Here is a 16837-nt window from a genome sequence, read left to right on the forward strand (position 1 = left end):
GAAAAGAAATAATACTTGAAGAACTTTGTCTGTTAAACTAAAGTCAGTGAGGTGTAACCAGCACACAGAAATCTTTATGTCACAAAATAATACATGAAACAGGATATTATCACTGAGAAGACCTTGAAAGTGTTTCAAAAGTCAGCAGGTTTTCCAGATTAATTTAGGTTGATTGAATAATTTATGATTTTTTTAAACACGGTATTAATAAATAAAAAATTCGTAGCAGGGATTACAGTTTTATTTATTAAACGAAAACAAAACTGCCGTTATTATAATTGCAACCCAGCAAGATTTAGTTCCTTTTAGGTTTACTGTAAGTAATCAGACAAACTAAAGACTCCCTCTAATTCTGTCAATCATCAAACCTAGCTCCCCGAGCAGTCGCATGCCTGAGCAATCAGAAGAGAGACAGGCCCCCTCACCGCCGTCCAAGCATTAACACACAGTTATAAAGTAACCTGTAGGGACAGTCGCCATGGAAACTTTCCTCATTACGCCAAAACCGAGAAATATAAAGAGAGAGAGGGGCATGCACCTGCCATTTCACAACACAACTTTGCTAGAGTTTCATTTTGTACAGTTAAACAGAAGGGAAATGCTCTTTGATAAGAGGAACAACTTACAACCAGAACACTTTAACTGGATCAGATGCAAGTGGACATTTTTCTGGAGTATATTTCCACTTCAAAATTATAAGTTCGAACAAAGTTAAGTGAATTTACCCAGGATTACAAATGTATGATATTTATGTGGAACAAAGAGTTTACTTCCTGGAAAGAAGGTCAAGAGTCTAAGGTCGTTCCTTGAGAAGCACTGCCTTCTAATCAAAGGTACTTTAGGGAACATCCACACAAAATATTTGATTTTCATTAAATTAGTCTCATTGTGTATTTGTTTTCTCCATCAGGTATTTTCATATATTACTTACTTGACTGGAGGCCTGGATCATGGGGAATAGCAACACCAGACCAAAGATTTGCCAAGTTGCACCGTCTCATGATCAAGCACTAGAAGATGAGCCCTCACTGCTTCCAACCTCAAAGTGGATGATCACTACTGTTCAAGGCACAGAGGTGCAAGAGAAAGGGATTCTGGGACAGAGGAAGTCCATCCATCTGCCTCCTCTGACAGGAAGACAGGAAATACACCACAATGCCCATTTAGAGCCAGGTCAGATCATTTATTGACTTAAAGTATATCATAAATACAGCATTTGCTGCAAAAAGTAATCTTTATTCCTTCTGAAATTATCAAAAATTTTCAACACAAAAACAACATTTTCTTTAGAAATTACAGTATTACTGGGTATAACTGGCAACTAGCTGCCAGTAACTTACTGTAGATTTTAAATTTATGTTATTTACTGGCAAAAGTTTGTTCAGAGTTAAATGAACAAGAAACATTTTCAGTCTTTATCTTCTACAGTAAGTTACTGGCAACCAGCCGCATAAGTATAGCTATTTTTATGCTTACTAGTACACAGACTGCCACAATGTAAAAATGCGGCATTTTTGTCAAATTAACATTTTGCTGCTTTAACTTAAACAATTAAGTTAAATAATTTCAACGTGTTTTTATATAGTTATGTCAATTATTCACAGGTCAAAACTTAAAATAGTTGTTTTAACTTCAAGCTGCATTTTTTTACAGTGAAGTGCAAGTACATATGTTCATTTAACTTTGAACAAACTGTTCAAACTGTTTTACATAAATGTAAAATCTACAGTAAGTTACTGGCAGCTAGTTGCCAGTAATACCCAGTAATAAGTACATATATGATTTAAAAAGTACACTGTAAAAAATCTGTAGAAATTACAGTGTTTACTTGCAGCTGGTTGCCAGTAACTTACCGTAGATTTAAATTTATGTTATTCACTGGCAACACTTTGTTCAAACTCAAATGAACATTAAACATTTACAAGTCTTTGTCTTTACAGAGTAAAACTAAAATAACAGTATCAAGCAAACATTCTGGGAAACAAAATCTGAAGCAAAAAACAGAAAAAGGTTGATGATTTCTGATTCCCAGAATGCTTTGCATGAGGCTGTTATTGTATAGTTTTATTCTGTAAAGATAAAGACTTGTTAATATTTAAAATGTATTTAAATTTGAACAAACTCTTGCCAGTAAATAACATAAATTTAAATCTACAGTAAGTTAACCGGCTACCAGCTGCAAGCAACACTGTAATTTCTACAGAATTTTTTACAGTGTGTTTTAATTAATTTGCTTTTAAAGTGTAATTTTTTAATGTTTACATAATTATGTTACAGTTTAACTTAAATTAAATAGCAACATTTATTCAACAAGTGACGTTTGTTTGGAGAAGGACTCTCTTAGTTTAACCAATAAAGAGCTATTAAAAAAGCATTTAAAACTTCTTAACTAGCTTTTTATGTAGTTTTACTAATTTATTTACTGACAGAAATGAAACACTTAAGCTTTAACCAGTGTTGGGGAAAGTTACTTTTTAAAGTAATGCATTACAATATTAAAGCGTAACTAAACCCCTGGTCAAAGCCTGACTCCACCCACTGACAATATTTGAAAAATGCAAGAAAAGTGGGCAGATCCCAACGGAGATGGAGGGGACGAACTAAGCTCATACCAAGTGTGTGGTGAGATCGTAACAAGGGCGTGGTGAGCTTGAACCTGCTTACGTCACAAGTCATTTTTTGGACCCAACATCCAATAGGAAAATTAAACTGCAGTAGCCACCGTTCAACCTGAAGAGGGCAGCACTTAGACGTTTTTACACCATATATTGAAGTATTGAAAAACTTTATATCTTAATGTCAAAAAAACTTACTAAAATCAATGAACAGCACTAATAAAGGATCATTCTTACAGATCATTAACTAAAAAAAGTTGGTTTAGGGTTTAGTTACTCTTTAAGTTACTACCCAAAAAAAGTAACAAATTGCGTTACTTACTTACTTTTCATGGAAAGTAATGCTTACGTTATTTTTAAGTTACTTTTGCGTTACTTTTTCTTACTTGGCTGAGGCCTTGATCTCTTTCAGACCTTGCAGGTGTTTTTTATGACTGAGAAGTTCTGCATTCAGAAATTGCAAACTGTTCCCGCTCAGGCGCTCACACATAGAGTGCGTAATTCTACATTACCCTCAGTTTAATTCAGTACATTATTTTTTTAATCTAATAATTTAAACTGAAAGTAACGCACGTTACTTCTTAAAAAAAGTAACTCAAATATTTATGTGTACATTTATAAAGTAATTCGTTACTTTACTCGTTACTTCAGAAAAGTAATATTATTACGTAATGCACGTTACTTGTAATGCGTTACCCCAACACTGGCTTTAACTATCAAACCTTTTTAAAAGATTTCTCAAAATATAATTGTTTTTAATTGGCTTTTGTTTTTATGTTATTTTATTTTGTGTTTAAGTTGTGACATGTCACCCACAGGATCTCAGAGTGTCTGTGATAAAACTGGTGTCAGTATTATAAAGTCTCACCCACCACAACCAGCAAAGGTCTGAACATATACTCCATCTAAGAAAGTTGTTCATACGAATGAATGCATACAGTTGTGGTTTACATTTATAATCATGAAATTTAACTCACAGGGATGGCAACCAATGGCCTCTGCCATATTTGAAGTGAATCCTGTCAAACATACATGCATGGCAGAATCTGAGGTTTTTTACGTTTCTTTATTTTCTAGGATGAAATGACAAATTATTTCTAGCTATTTTAAAGAGGATAAATAAGGGTAGTTAATGCATTTTAATAAATATCATGCATTGTATTTTTCAGGTCACGGAATGGAAAGATGGGCCTGTCCACCGCTATTCTACTCCCAACCAGAGAGGGCACTGTGGCACCAACAACACAGTACAGGTATAGAGCTCTTTAAAGTCAGACTCCCCAGTGCTTCTATCAACCTAGAAAATGTGAAAAAGAACAACCCAGTAACTTAATTTTGGTAAGCCATTCTCTGCAAGCATTTGAAAAAATAGGTCATTGAAATTTGGCTCCCCTTGTGATGTCAGAAGGGGATAATACTGCCGCTTAATTTGCACTATCAAACCACCAGCACTGCCATTTAGTGCAGAGATCAGCTCATTTGCATTTAAAGGGACACACCAAAAAACTGCAGATTTTTGCTCACACCTACAAAGTGGCAATTTTAACATGCTATAATAAATTATCTGTTGTGTATTTTGAGCTAAAACTTCACATATGTACTCTGGGGACACCAAAGATTTATTTTACATTTTTAAAAAGTCTTGTGAAATGTCCCCTTTAACATTTACATTCGGCAGACACTTTCATCCTAAACAACTTACAATGAATTCAAGCTACATTTTATAGCTGAGCTACTGGAACACATTTTTTTGTGTGGACATTTAAAATTCATTGATCTGAACACATTCAACAAAAATGTTTACTTCTAAATATTCACTCTTTATGAACAAATGTATTTACACCAATTTGCTCTGTTGTATCACCATTTTTTAATTTATCAAATTTGCCGTGAGATCATGTTGGTAAAACTATATGTTTTTGTTTGCCATGAGAGTTATGTTGCTAAATTAATTACATTAAAATTAATTATTCATGTTTAGGTGTATACATTTAAAATTTGTACCAGCTTTGCTATTTTTTGTCACAATATTATCATAAAAACAAACAAAGTCATCTGTCCATCCTCTACCGTTAATGTATTCCTATTAAGGTTACAGGGAATGCTGGAGTCTGTCTCAGCTCTCATCTCTAACAGAAACAGGAAAACACCCTTGACAGGTGGCACATAATGTGGTCAGTTATGGCCTAGTGGTTAGAAAGTTGGGCTTGTAATGTGAAGAGTGCTGGTTTGATTCTCATAGCTCGCAGGAAGCTACTGAGGATTATTTTAGTATGGATTATCATACTTGACACTCACTTTAAAAATCCTCTAGAAATGATGCTCTATTCCGGCACCTTTGACATATTATATTTTAACACACTATGATGTGGGATGTCTTTTGATGTGGCAAGAATACGCAGTATTAAAGTATATAAAGTATATATTCAGAAAGAGGGATGGTGACAACACAGAGATGAGAGTTTGTTATGACGTTTAAAAACTAAAAGATGTAGATAAAGTATGAGAAGACTGACAGCTGGTGATCATTGAGCCTTGACCTGTGGTCCCACTGGATCTGATTACAGTGTTGGTGGAGTGGAAAGTAGATTGGGGTGCAGCAATGGCGCATCTATCTCTGGGATCCACCAGAAGGGTATAGGGAATAGGAGAAGATCCCTTTTCCACACTCTGGAAATCGTGTCGTCTTTACATCGTTTTTACAAGATCATTTCTCCATTCTAATCATCATATATTTCGATCATTTAAGCCTTATCTAAATAATAATGGTAATGTTTAGTTACTTTTTTCACTTAAACACATTTCCTTTGCTTCACTCTGTGTTGTTTAAACCCATGGTTGGGTCAAATACAGATAAACTGTAATTAGGTTACTTTCAGGGCTTGATCGTGCCTTGCCGGGGCTTAAGTTTAAAAGTTGCTGGTACAATACAACTTGTTTAAAGTGCAACAGTGCAATTCACACTGATCCAACAACAACCAACTCCAACAAACACCAAAAAAGTCTCATTTACTTTAATCCAACAACTGCAAACAGGGGTTTCACACTGACCCAACTGACTCAACTGAAGATGCAAATAAAGAGTAAATATAATCAGCATTACAGTAACCACTGTAATTTTTTAATAACTCAGACTTGATTCTTAATGAGCCAATTTTCTAATGATTTCTAACATTTAGATTTTTGGGATGCAAATAACTTATTTCAGTCCTATTCAGCTATCAGACAGTTGTTCTTTATAGACAAAAGTATTCATTTGACAGTTACTTTTTGTTTCATGTGATGCTCAACTATTGACATTTTCATGGATAAAGATCGAATATCACACATCTTACATTGTCTAAGTATCATTGGTGGCCTGTGACTTCTTTTTTTGAGGGCGCGCGTTTATGTAGCACGTCATGTGTGTGGTTCTTTTTTTCAAAATATGTGTTCTGCGCATTGAGAGATCCTGTGTGCATCACGTGTCTTGTTAAAATAAGTGCCTGCAGCAGATGCGTCTAAAGGGTTTTATGATAAAAGAGACGCTCGCGTTTGCCAGATCCTCGCATAATCTCATGCGTAATCAGAGTTTACTGTTAAGGGAGTGTTTTGCGTGTATTTTGTGAAAGTGAGCGTTTCTTTTATCATAAACGGTGTTGACGCATGTGCAGCAGGCACTTATTTTGACAAAACATGTGATGCACACGGTTCCCTTTCAGTCGGTCACTACGACGTCACGTCGTGACCGACGAATTGGGAACTTGCTTAGAGAGACCAATCTGCTTCGAATACTACTAAAACGCCAATGAACTTGGCATTGAGATATTTGCATAATGCTGGCGCCGCCCCGCCAGGGACGTATACAAGGAGCACGTGCAAATAGGGAAATCAGCTTTTTATCGCTTCGAAAGCCGGCAGTATCTGCTACTGAGAAGCTGCTTTACTCTGTTGGGATCGATTGCTGAAGTTGGTTGGACTAGCAGTACCACAGCGGACGCTTCGCAGTATTCCACGGCTCTGCATCTTTTTTGTTTTGAGTTTAGTGTGTGTGTTGCCTTTCCCTGTGCGCATCATCAACTGAGCATCTGAGTGAATTTTCCTAAAAGAGTGATACGGAGAGCTTTGTGCCTTGTTAAAGGCAGCCACTCTCTCGTATATCCGGAGATCAGCGTCCTTTTCAGGATGGCTTTTCGTCCGTGCGATCTTTGGTGCGGAAAGTATATGGGTCCGAAGGACGGTCACGAGCGTTGTCTTTCGTGCTTGGGCATCGAGCACGCGGAGGCAGCGTTTGCTGGGGGTAAGTGTTCTCACTGCGAGAACATGTCCCTTGTGGATTTGCGGAGACGGTTGTCTTTCCTTCGGGAAAAACGCAACCCATGTCCAACGAGTTCCGAACGCCGCCACGGAGCGGCCGTGAGGCTCTCGAAGGATGATCTCCGTATCACTGTGCTAAGCCGGTCGGGGGATTCGTCCTCCGGCTCTCAGCCTCCTCATCCACAGCCGGTTGATGTGCCGATGGAGACTTCAGAGTCGTGTTCTGCGATGTCTGTAGAATCTGTCGTGCCTCCCTCTGGTCGGGTCGTGACGCCGGAGTTCGATCCAGAGATGGTGGCCGTGCTCGCTCTAGCGGCGGAGACCGTAGGGTTAGAGTGGGTTCACCCCCCTCAGCCCGAACCGTCCCGCCTGGATGATTGGTTCTTTGGAGCTGCCCGTGTTTCACAACCATCTCTGCCAGTGCCATTCTTCCCCGAGGTGCACGAGGAGCTGACTAGAACCTGGAAGTCGCCGTTTTCTACCAGATTACGGCCGTTTCAGCCCTCCCCCCTCACCTCCCTCACCGATGGAGCCGCTAAGGGTTATTCGGGGATCCCCCCGTGGAGCGTGCGGTCGCGATGCAGTTGTGTCCGGCCACCGCTCCCTCCTGGAAGGACCGCCCAACCCTCCCCTCCCGTGCTTGCAGACAGTCCTCCGGTTTAACGGGTGCTGCCCACCAGGCATGCGGAGAGGCGGCTTCAGCCCTGCACGCAATGGCGTTGCTGCAGGTTCATCAAGCGAAGGCTTTGAGGGATCTGCACGAGGGAGGACACGACTCGCCTGTCCTTTCGGAGCTCCGGGCCGCTACGGATCTGGCTCTCCGCGCTACTCACAGTCACAGCGCAGGCGATTGGTCGTGCTATGTCCACGATGGTGGTCCAGGAACGCCACTTATGGCTATGTCTGGCGGACATGTCGGATGCGGAGAAGAACAAGTTCTTAGACGCTCCCGTGTCCCAGGCTGGTCTCTTCGGTGAGTCGGTGGAGTCTTTTGCCCAGCAGTTCTCCGCCGCCCAGAAGCAGACGGAGGCGATCGCTCAGATCATGCCCCGGCGCAAGCGACCTGCAGCGCCGGCTGCCCCGTCTGCTCCTCGCCGAGGGCGCCCTCCGGCGGCTGCCTCCGCCCCCCCCGCTAGAACATCTTCCAGGCCATGGAGGGGGAACAGCAGTCGGCAGCCCGCCCCACCCGCCCCACCCGCTTCCCGTGGCAAACGGAAATCGAAGCGGCCCTGAGACGGGCGACCTGGATTTGGATGGGATCACTCAGCGGCAGACGGTGATGGCACCGCTCCTTCCACCGGTAGAGGGCCGGGTGGAAAATCTTTGGTTTCGTTTTGTTTCTGTTCCGCCGGCTTCTCAGCCGGCACCCACAAAACCACAAAAAGAGTGCATTCCTATTCCTTCTCCAGGTCTCCAGAGGATCGAGAGAGATGTGAGCGGGCAGTGAGATGCTCTTCCTCCCTCTCCTCTATCGCCAGCGGGTGTTCTGAGGAGTTCGAGCTCTCCACTACGGAGACCGGACCACCAGCAACCCCTTCGGAGTCTGTGTCCTCCGCTGAGGAGACCAGACGACCGTCTCCCTCAGCGGGCTCAGGTCACGGTCACACACACACACATACTGTAGATGCTTATGCTGTCACAGCAGACACACCGGCAGTCCCACCTGTCTCGCTTCGCTGCCCCACCGCAGGTACACCGGTAGTGCCGTTAATTCCTCTCGTGCGGTCTCTGGGGGCTTGGCTTCAGCTTCCCAGCCCGTCTCGTTGGGTTTTAAGCACGATCCCCCTCGGTTACGAAATTCAATTCAACCGGCACACACCCAAATTCTCGGGCGTACGTTTCACCACGGTGAAAGCGTCCGATGCACATGTACTGCGTGCAGAGGTCGAAGTCCTATTGGCGAAGGACGCGATCGAGCCGGTCCCTCTTACCGAGATGAGATCGGGTTTTTACAGCCCGTATTTCATAGTACCCAAGAAAAGCGGCGGGTTACGACCAATTTTGGATTTGCGCGTCCTGAACAAATCTCTTCAGAAGAGGTCTTTCAGGATGATTACACCGAAGCAAATATTCAGTTCAATACGCCCCCAAGATTGGTTTGCAGCAATAGACCTGAAAGACGCGTACTTTCACGTGTCCATTCTCCCTCGTCACAGACCGTTTCTCCGGTTTGCGTTCGAAGGTCGGGCATATCAGTACAAAGTTTTACCGTTCGGGCTGTCTCTCTCTCCCCATGTGTTCACAAAAGTAGTGGAGGCGGCGTTAAAGCCCCTCAGAGAGAGCGGTGTTCGCATATTGGCTTACCTCGACGATTGGCTTATAGTAGCGCATTCTCGGCGGACGCTGTGCGAGCACAGAGATCTAACGCTTCGGCATCTCGCCCGTTTGGGTCTTCGGGTCAACTGGGAAAAGAGCAAACTCTGCCCCACGCAGAGGATCTCTTTTCTCGGTATGGAACTGGACTCGATTGATTTATCGGCACGTTTGACAGAAGAGCACGTCCAGTCAATTCTGACTTGCCTCGGTTCATTCCGAGGGAAGAATGCGGTCCCGCTGAAACAATTTCAGAAACTCCTGGGGCGTATGGCGGCAGCAGCGGCCGTGACACCGCTCGGACTGCTCCATATGAGACCGCTTCAGCGTTGGCTTCACGATCGAGTCCCGAGGAGAGCGTGGCGCGCTGGCATCCATCGTGTAACCATTACACCTGCGTGTCGCCTAACATTCCCCCCGTGGTCAGACCCCGCGTTTCTCAGGACCGGCGTGTCCATGAGACATGAGACAGTTGTCCATACAGATGCCTCCGACACGGGCTGGGGAGCCACGTACGACGAGCTCACGGCTTCGGGGGTGTGGACAGCACCCCAGTTGCATTGGCATATCAATTGCCGCGAGTTATGGGCAGTATATCTGGGACTACGAAGTTGCGAGGGAAGGATGTACTAATAATCCGCTCAGACAACACTGCGAACGTAGCGTATATCAACCGTCAAGGCGGTTTGCGCTCCCGTCACCTGTCGCATCTCGCTCGTCATCTCCTCCTTTGGAATCAGAAGCATCTGAGGTCCCTTCGTGCCATGTACATCCCGGGCTCGCTCAACACAGCGGCAGACGCGCTTTCCCGAGCTGCGCGCCCTGGCGAATGGCGACTCCATCCCCAGACGGTGCAGCTGATTTGGAGGAAGTTCGGTTGTGCGCAGATAGACCTATTTGCGTCGCCGGACGATACCCACTGTCGCCTATTTTATTCACTAACCGAGGGCAGCCTCGGCGTGGATGCATTGGCACACAGCTGGCCGCGGGGCATGCGCAAATACGCGTTCCCCCCAGTGAGCCTAATAGCACAGACCCTGTGCAAAGTCAGGCAGGAAGAGGAGAGCCTTTTAATGATCGCCCCATATTGGACGACCAGGAATTGGTTTCCGGAACTAATGCTCCTCGCGACAGCCCCTCCCTGGCGGATTCCCCTGAGGAAGGACCTTCTTTCTCAAGGAGGGGGCACATTATGGCACCCGCGCCCCGACCTGTGGAATCTCCACGTTTGGTTGTTGAGCGCGCACCAGGTTTAAGTGATTTACCCCAGGCGGTATCTAACACAATCGACGCGGCACGAGCTCCGTCTACGAGACGGGCTTAGGCGTTTAAATGGAACCTTTTCGTCACTTGGTGCTCTTCGCAACGCGAGGACCCCAGAGAATGCCCTATTAACATCGTGCTTTTATATCTTCAACACAGGTTAGACGGTAGGCTGTCACCCTCCACTATTAAAGTTGATATCGCCGCTATATCTGCTCATCACTCACTTATTAACGGCAGATCAGTTGGCCAGCATGATTTGGTTATTAGATTCCTGAGAGGCGCTCGTAGGCTAAACCCCTCACGCCCTCCTTCTATTCCTCCCTGGGACTTGTCCATGGTGCTGAAAGCACTCCTAGGACCGCCATTCGAGCCTTTGCAGTCTGCGAGTGTGAAGCTTTTATCAATGAAAGCTCTGACCCTGCTAGCATTGGCCTCAGTGAAAAGAGTAGGGGATTTACATGCATTCTCTGTTGACGATTCGTGCCTTCAGTTTGGTCCTGCTGTCTCGAGCGTGACATTGAGACCCAGACCAGGCTACGTGCCCAAAGTTGGGATCTCGCTCGTGGTTCCTCGCTAACAGACATCTGTAGAGCTGCTGGTTGGGCGACACCTAATACGTTCATTAGATTTTACAGTGTTCGTATCGACCCTGTATCCTCTCGTGTCCTTTCCTCTCCAGGGAGGGCACGGAGAGCAGACTCGCAGGTCGGCTTGCAGCCTCCGACTGAGGCTCCAAATTGAGTTTCAGTATGGAAGGCCATCAGAGTAAAAATGCGTAATGGTTTGAATTGCTCTTCCTCCACTGCCTTGGCAGCCTTTGTTGCGGAGCATTGGCTGTCAGCCTTTCACTAGCTGTATTCTTACGAACCTACGTGTTTGGCCAGGGCCCCACATTGTGTCCCATCGGGTTCCTTTGTGAGTATTTTTCCGTGGGGTTAATCCTACCAGCCCACGTTTCCCTTAGCAGAGCACTGCTTTGCTTACACAGCCACGGCTGTCCTTATTACTGTTTATTTAGTCCACCATTAGCCCTTAAGAGGGATGGTGGCTTCCGCAGCGTTCCTATCCCGCTCTGGTAGGGCGCTTCCCAGTCCTGGCACTACTGTGGGGTTAAAGGAACATCTAGTGCCCGGCCTTTCTGCCTTATCCTATTTCTCCATTCCCTTAAGGGGATTTGGAGGGTTTTTTTGCAGACACTGGAAGAGGTCAGCCCCTAGTGGCGTTTTGGTAGGGATTCCCAATTCGTCGGTCACGACGTGACGTTGTAGTGACCGACTGAAAGGGAACGTCTCGGTTACGGATGTAACCCTCGTTCCCTGAAGGAGGGAACGGAGACGTCACATCCCGTCGCCACAGGTGCTGCCACCTGCTGTTACGGCCGGTCACCTTTCCGGCTTTCTCAGCGTACAGAAGCTGATTTCCCTATTTGCACGTGCTCCTTATTTACGTACCTGGCGGGGCGGCGCCAGCATTATGCAAATATCTCAATGCCAAGTTCATTGGCGTTTTAGTAGTATTCGAAGCAGATTGGTCTCTCTAAGCGAGTTCCCAATTCGTCGGTCACGACGTGACGTCTCCGTTCCCTCCTTCAGGGAACGAGGGTTACATCCGTAACCGAGACGTTTACATGACGCAACAAACACATATTTTGAAAACGCATTACAAACACGCATACCTGCATTTAAAGTAAACGATTCTACATAAATATAAAACAAGAGCTTGTACTTTAAAATGTTGTGTATATAGTTTAATGGCACATTTGATAGATGAACGCTTTATTTGTAGTAATCACTCCATAAGGTTAACTATTGCTTATTGATCTGATATTGTCTCGTTGCGAGGTTGCTCATGTGCAGCCAACATAAACTATAAGGGAAACACCGCGGATGAAGCAAACATCTACATATTCTCATATTGGCTTTCACCATACAAACAGATAACTTGGTTCTTTCCACTATGTTTGTGGTATGACGATGCAACCCACAAGTAAATTGCAGAATACAGGTATTTTATCTAGACAAACAACTTTTGATAGCCTGTAGATTTCCCCAGTAGATAAATGAATAAGTGTTCCTTAGTCAGAGAGTCAAAAATGGAAAAAGAAAAAGAGAGTCATTCTCAACGATGATTGGCCGAGAAGACATAACATAAAAAGAGATGAAGTTGTAGCAGAAAGGGAAACAGCAACTGCCAAATGAATGCTGTTTTTATCCTAATCCTACCCCAAACCTAACCCTAAACCCAACATCTTGCGAGATTTAGGCCATAGCTGTAGCCCTTCTAGCCAAAACCAAGAGATAGAAGGCATGTGTAATGCTATGTACACACCAAACGCGGGGCATCGCATTAAGCCTGATTAATAGTCATGCGTAAGCGCAACGCTGTAGGTTATCCGTAACCACTGCGTAGCCTGACGTGCACCTCACAAAATTTTTAACACCACGTCAGTTCTATGCGGACCACAAGCGCTGTGATTGGTCCACCAGAACCCCTCCCATCAACTAAATAAAACTGTGTCATAGGTATTTTCGTTTGCGATGGTGAAAACAAAGAGGAGCCAAGTTGGGGAGTGATTTAACTCAAACTGCAACAAAAGTCGCTGTTTATTTACTTCCATCATTGCTGGTCTTCTCAAATCATACACAACAAGTTGCTGTTTCTTTTTCATTTGTGGGTTAACTTGCTAAGCTTCTTCTTCTTTGACGGTCACGCTGCTACTGTGGTAACACGCGTGGATACTGCATACCAACGGTCTGTGCGTTTTTGCACATCAACGCAAAAAACGATGCAAAAGTATAAATGAAAACTGACGCAGAACCTACGTCGTCGCGGCTACGCCATAGGACTTACTAACAACTATAACGAGGCCTTTACTCGCTCTTTATTACTCGCGAGATTTAACTTTGTGTCATGCAAATTTTTCGCTCGAGTTGAATATTTTCGCAGCAAACACGCTGCCCATATCGCGTCATTCGCATAGCCCCACGTGAGGACGTGTCTTATCTCATCTTTGCATTGACTTTGTATGTAATCTACTCGCGCAAATCGCTGAACTCACATCTGGTGTGAACCCACAGTTACACGCATTTGCATTCTCCTCATAATTATGATGGTAATCGTAGGATCAACAGTTAAATCTATAAGTATAGAAGGCTTATGAATGCAACGACCATTTGAACGGATAAAAAGTATAGATTGAATTCACATAAAGTTGCTTGAATAGAAGCGTCTGGCAAATGCATTAATGCAAAATGTCGTTTGTTTCTCGATATCTAAATCTAACCTGAAAATATAAGTTGACCTGATGTAATGACCTTATTTTAGCTATTATATGCAAGTGATACTAAAATTACATTTACACATCACACATAGCTATTCTTAGATGCATCATTCAAGCATTCTTGACCTTCACAGGGACACACGAAAGGTCTACTGCTGGCACAGACGATGCTCAGTCACCAAGCAACCAAGAAGCGGCATGCTCAGCAGAGGTGCTTCAGGGAAAAACGGGGGAGGCAGAAGAGGGTCTACACCTCTGAGGGTGAGTACCTCGAGTCACTTTATCAATAAATTTATGTTTTCTTCTCGAGTTGTGTATTTGTGCTCACTGAAGTGTCCTTAGATCATCAGATCGTTTTTTTTCTCCCTGCAAATGTGCCAGTGGAAGGAAATGACATGGAGGGAAGGCAGAGAGTCCGGCTTGTGTCCAGACCAACGCAAAGGAACATCTTCTGGGATGAGTCTGAGGGGCAGATTCTGGATGTAAGGGAATTGCTACAGCCAAGTCCACAACTGATAGACCCAAACTCAGGGGACTTGATAAAAGACAAACCACAAACAGATCTTGGATTTGTGCCAGAGGTTGAAGACTGGAATTTTAGAGGTCCAGTGATGAAAAGCTATAGGAACTTCCAATGCTCAACACATCTAGACAGAGGTCTGACCGAAACTGGGCAAAGGTCTTGTGACTTACCTTGGCTTCAGGACTGGAGGGAATTGGATCAGAGACCTCATACATCTAAAAACACACAATCGCAGAGTAAAGTGTGTGCGTATGGACGTTACTCTGGGTTATCCATGAAAAGATGTCAAGGGATGAGAGACGAACGGGAAATTAAAAATAGATCAAACTCTGAAAAGAACAGTTAAATAGGATGCATGCACAACATGAAAAGTACATTAAGGCTTAAGAGAACAGTTTTTGACCTTTTTTGAAGTTGACCACTTGACTCTATTCATCAATGAATTGAAATGATTACAACTTGCAATGGTAAGGTAGGGGGTACGGTCCTAGTGTTTTTGAGTGAATACCATGCAGAATCATGGGCTTACTTGGAAAGCATTTTATCACACCGTGCACTCTCAGAAAAAGGTACAAAGCTGTCACTCTGGCACCTTTATATCTGAGAGTGCATATTGGTACCTGAAAGGTACTGTTCATACTAAATGTATACATGTAAGACATTTTAAGGGTACTTTCCCAGTGTTCTCACTTTTAAACAAAATACTTCTCTGCTCCACTACAAGTTTATTATAAAGGTCTTTGCTTTTACCAAATAATAGATACAATTAAATGGACTTGGATTACCTTGACCTGTAGTTACTGTTCCAGAAAGCAATCTTCAAATCAGAGCGGACAGCTCAGGCACTGCACGGCTGCAGTCATCAAATCTGACTTAAAGAATACATGCATTGCATTTAAAGGGACACTACAGTTTTTTTTAATAATATGCTCATTTTCCAGCTTTTCTAGAGTTAGACATTTCATTTTTGCCGTTTTGGAGGCCGTTCGGCTGATCTCTGGGTCTGGCGGTACCACTCTTGGCACGGTCCATTGAATCTGATTGGACCATTAGCATCGCGCTAAAAATGTCCAAAGTTTCTGTATTTTTCTGCCATAATAATCAAGGACTTTGCTGCTGTAACATGGCTGCAGAAGGTGCAATGATATTACACAGTGCAAGAAAATAGTCCCCTTGTTAACTTTCAATAGCTGAGGACTATATTTTCGGGCACTGCGTGGTATCGTTGCGCCTCCTGCAGCCATGTTGCGCAAGCAAAGTCCTTGATTATTACACCAGAATGAGAGTATAGTTCCTAGCCATATCGGCCTAGAAAATCGCAATTTTTAATATCCGTCGGTCTTAGTACACAATGTAACTACAGAAGAGTCAAGTTTTAAATAGAAAAATATTGAAACTCTTTGGTTATTTTTTAGGGCGATGCTAAGGGTCTAATCAGATTCAATGGATTGTGCTAAGCTATGCTAAAAGTGGTAGCGCCAGACCCGGAGATCGGCCAAATAGATTCCAAAACGGTAAGAATCAAATATTTAACTCTAGGGGAGCTGTAAAATAAGTATATTTTCAAAAGAAGTGGTGTGTCCCTTTAACTTGGTTATTACACGCTATTAAAAATAAGGTGTGACGATTTGATTTGTGTGTTTTTGATTGAGTTAAACTGGAAAAATGGGCGGGGCCTTACGATCACTACTGCTTAGACTCTGGCTCCAATTGACGTCATTGGCGCAAGATGTTTTTTTTTAAGACATTTTGAGACGCGTCATCCATTTTTTTGCAGTCTATGGTGGCATTATTGCTTAAAGTGTATTTTATAATGAGTTACATAAATGAATCTGAAATTATTTATGAATTTTGGATTTGAAACTGCAGCATGATGAGTATGAGGGAACACTGAATTACTGTATTTTTACAAAGCAAAAGTCCATGGGTGAATTTATTATAAAAGGATTTTCATTGTGCTTGAAGTTTTGGAATCTAGAATTTTTCCTCTTAGATTGTGGCTGCCATTATGGCCATCACGTGCATTGTCATGATGGCATATGGTTTCCATGGGGATTCCTTTAGGGGTGTGGCTTTCGCAGTTGGCTCTGGATTGTGCTAAGCTATGCTAAAAGTGGTACCGCCAGACCCGGAGATCAGCTGAATGGATTCCAAAACGTGTCCCTTTAAAGCCATTTCCTTCAGATGGAAACAATACCTTCAGATTACAATACAAACATGAGAGAGGTTGCAGTCATGCAAGAAAGGGCCGATGTAAACATATCCCAGATCACCTTTAGCATGTAAACATGATAGCCTCGCTCAGACCATCATCATCATCATCATCATAAAGATAAAGAAGAGTTCACACTTTAGGCTTTGCATTCACCTTTGACTTGTCCACCAACTCACAGCATGGGATATAGCATGTACTGAAAAAACACTATACTCTACATGAAATGAAGCGTTTCAATGACATGACTATTTCTAATAACCCCTACGGCGTAATCTGGCACCATTACTTGAGTTTGTGGGAACTTTTAGAAGCTTCAGTGTAAAAATCTG

The 16837-nt window shown here is 43.4% G+C and overlaps 1 protein-coding gene and 1 long non-coding RNA gene across 2 annotated transcripts; both read left to right on the forward strand.

Moving 5' to 3' along the window:
- On the forward strand, window positions 1-3506 carry LOC141365186 (uncharacterized). The gene is made up of 3 exons (XR_012370364.1): window positions 1-833; window positions 911-1173; window positions 3434-3506. It is a non-coding gene; the product is annotated as an uncharacterized lncRNA (long non-coding RNA).
- Window positions 3507-3630: 124 nt separating this feature from the next.
- On the forward strand, window positions 3631-15165 carry LOC141365187 (uncharacterized). The gene is made up of 3 exons (XM_073869151.1): window positions 3631-3868; window positions 13905-14031; window positions 14152-15165. The coding sequence occupies exons 1-3, from the start codon at window positions 3767-3769 to the stop codon at window positions 14637-14639; spliced, it is 717 nt and encodes a 238-aa protein (XP_073725252.1). The 5' UTR covers window positions 3631-3766; the 3' UTR covers window positions 14640-15165.
- The last annotated feature ends 1672 nt before the right edge of the window (window positions 15166-16837 follow it).

The sequence above is a fragment of the Misgurnus anguillicaudatus genome, chromosome 7 (assembly GCF_027580225.2).
Source record: "Misgurnus anguillicaudatus chromosome 7, ASM2758022v2, whole genome shotgun sequence".
Classification (NCBI taxonomy): domain Eukaryota; kingdom Metazoa; phylum Chordata; class Actinopteri; order Cypriniformes; family Cobitidae; genus Misgurnus; species Misgurnus anguillicaudatus.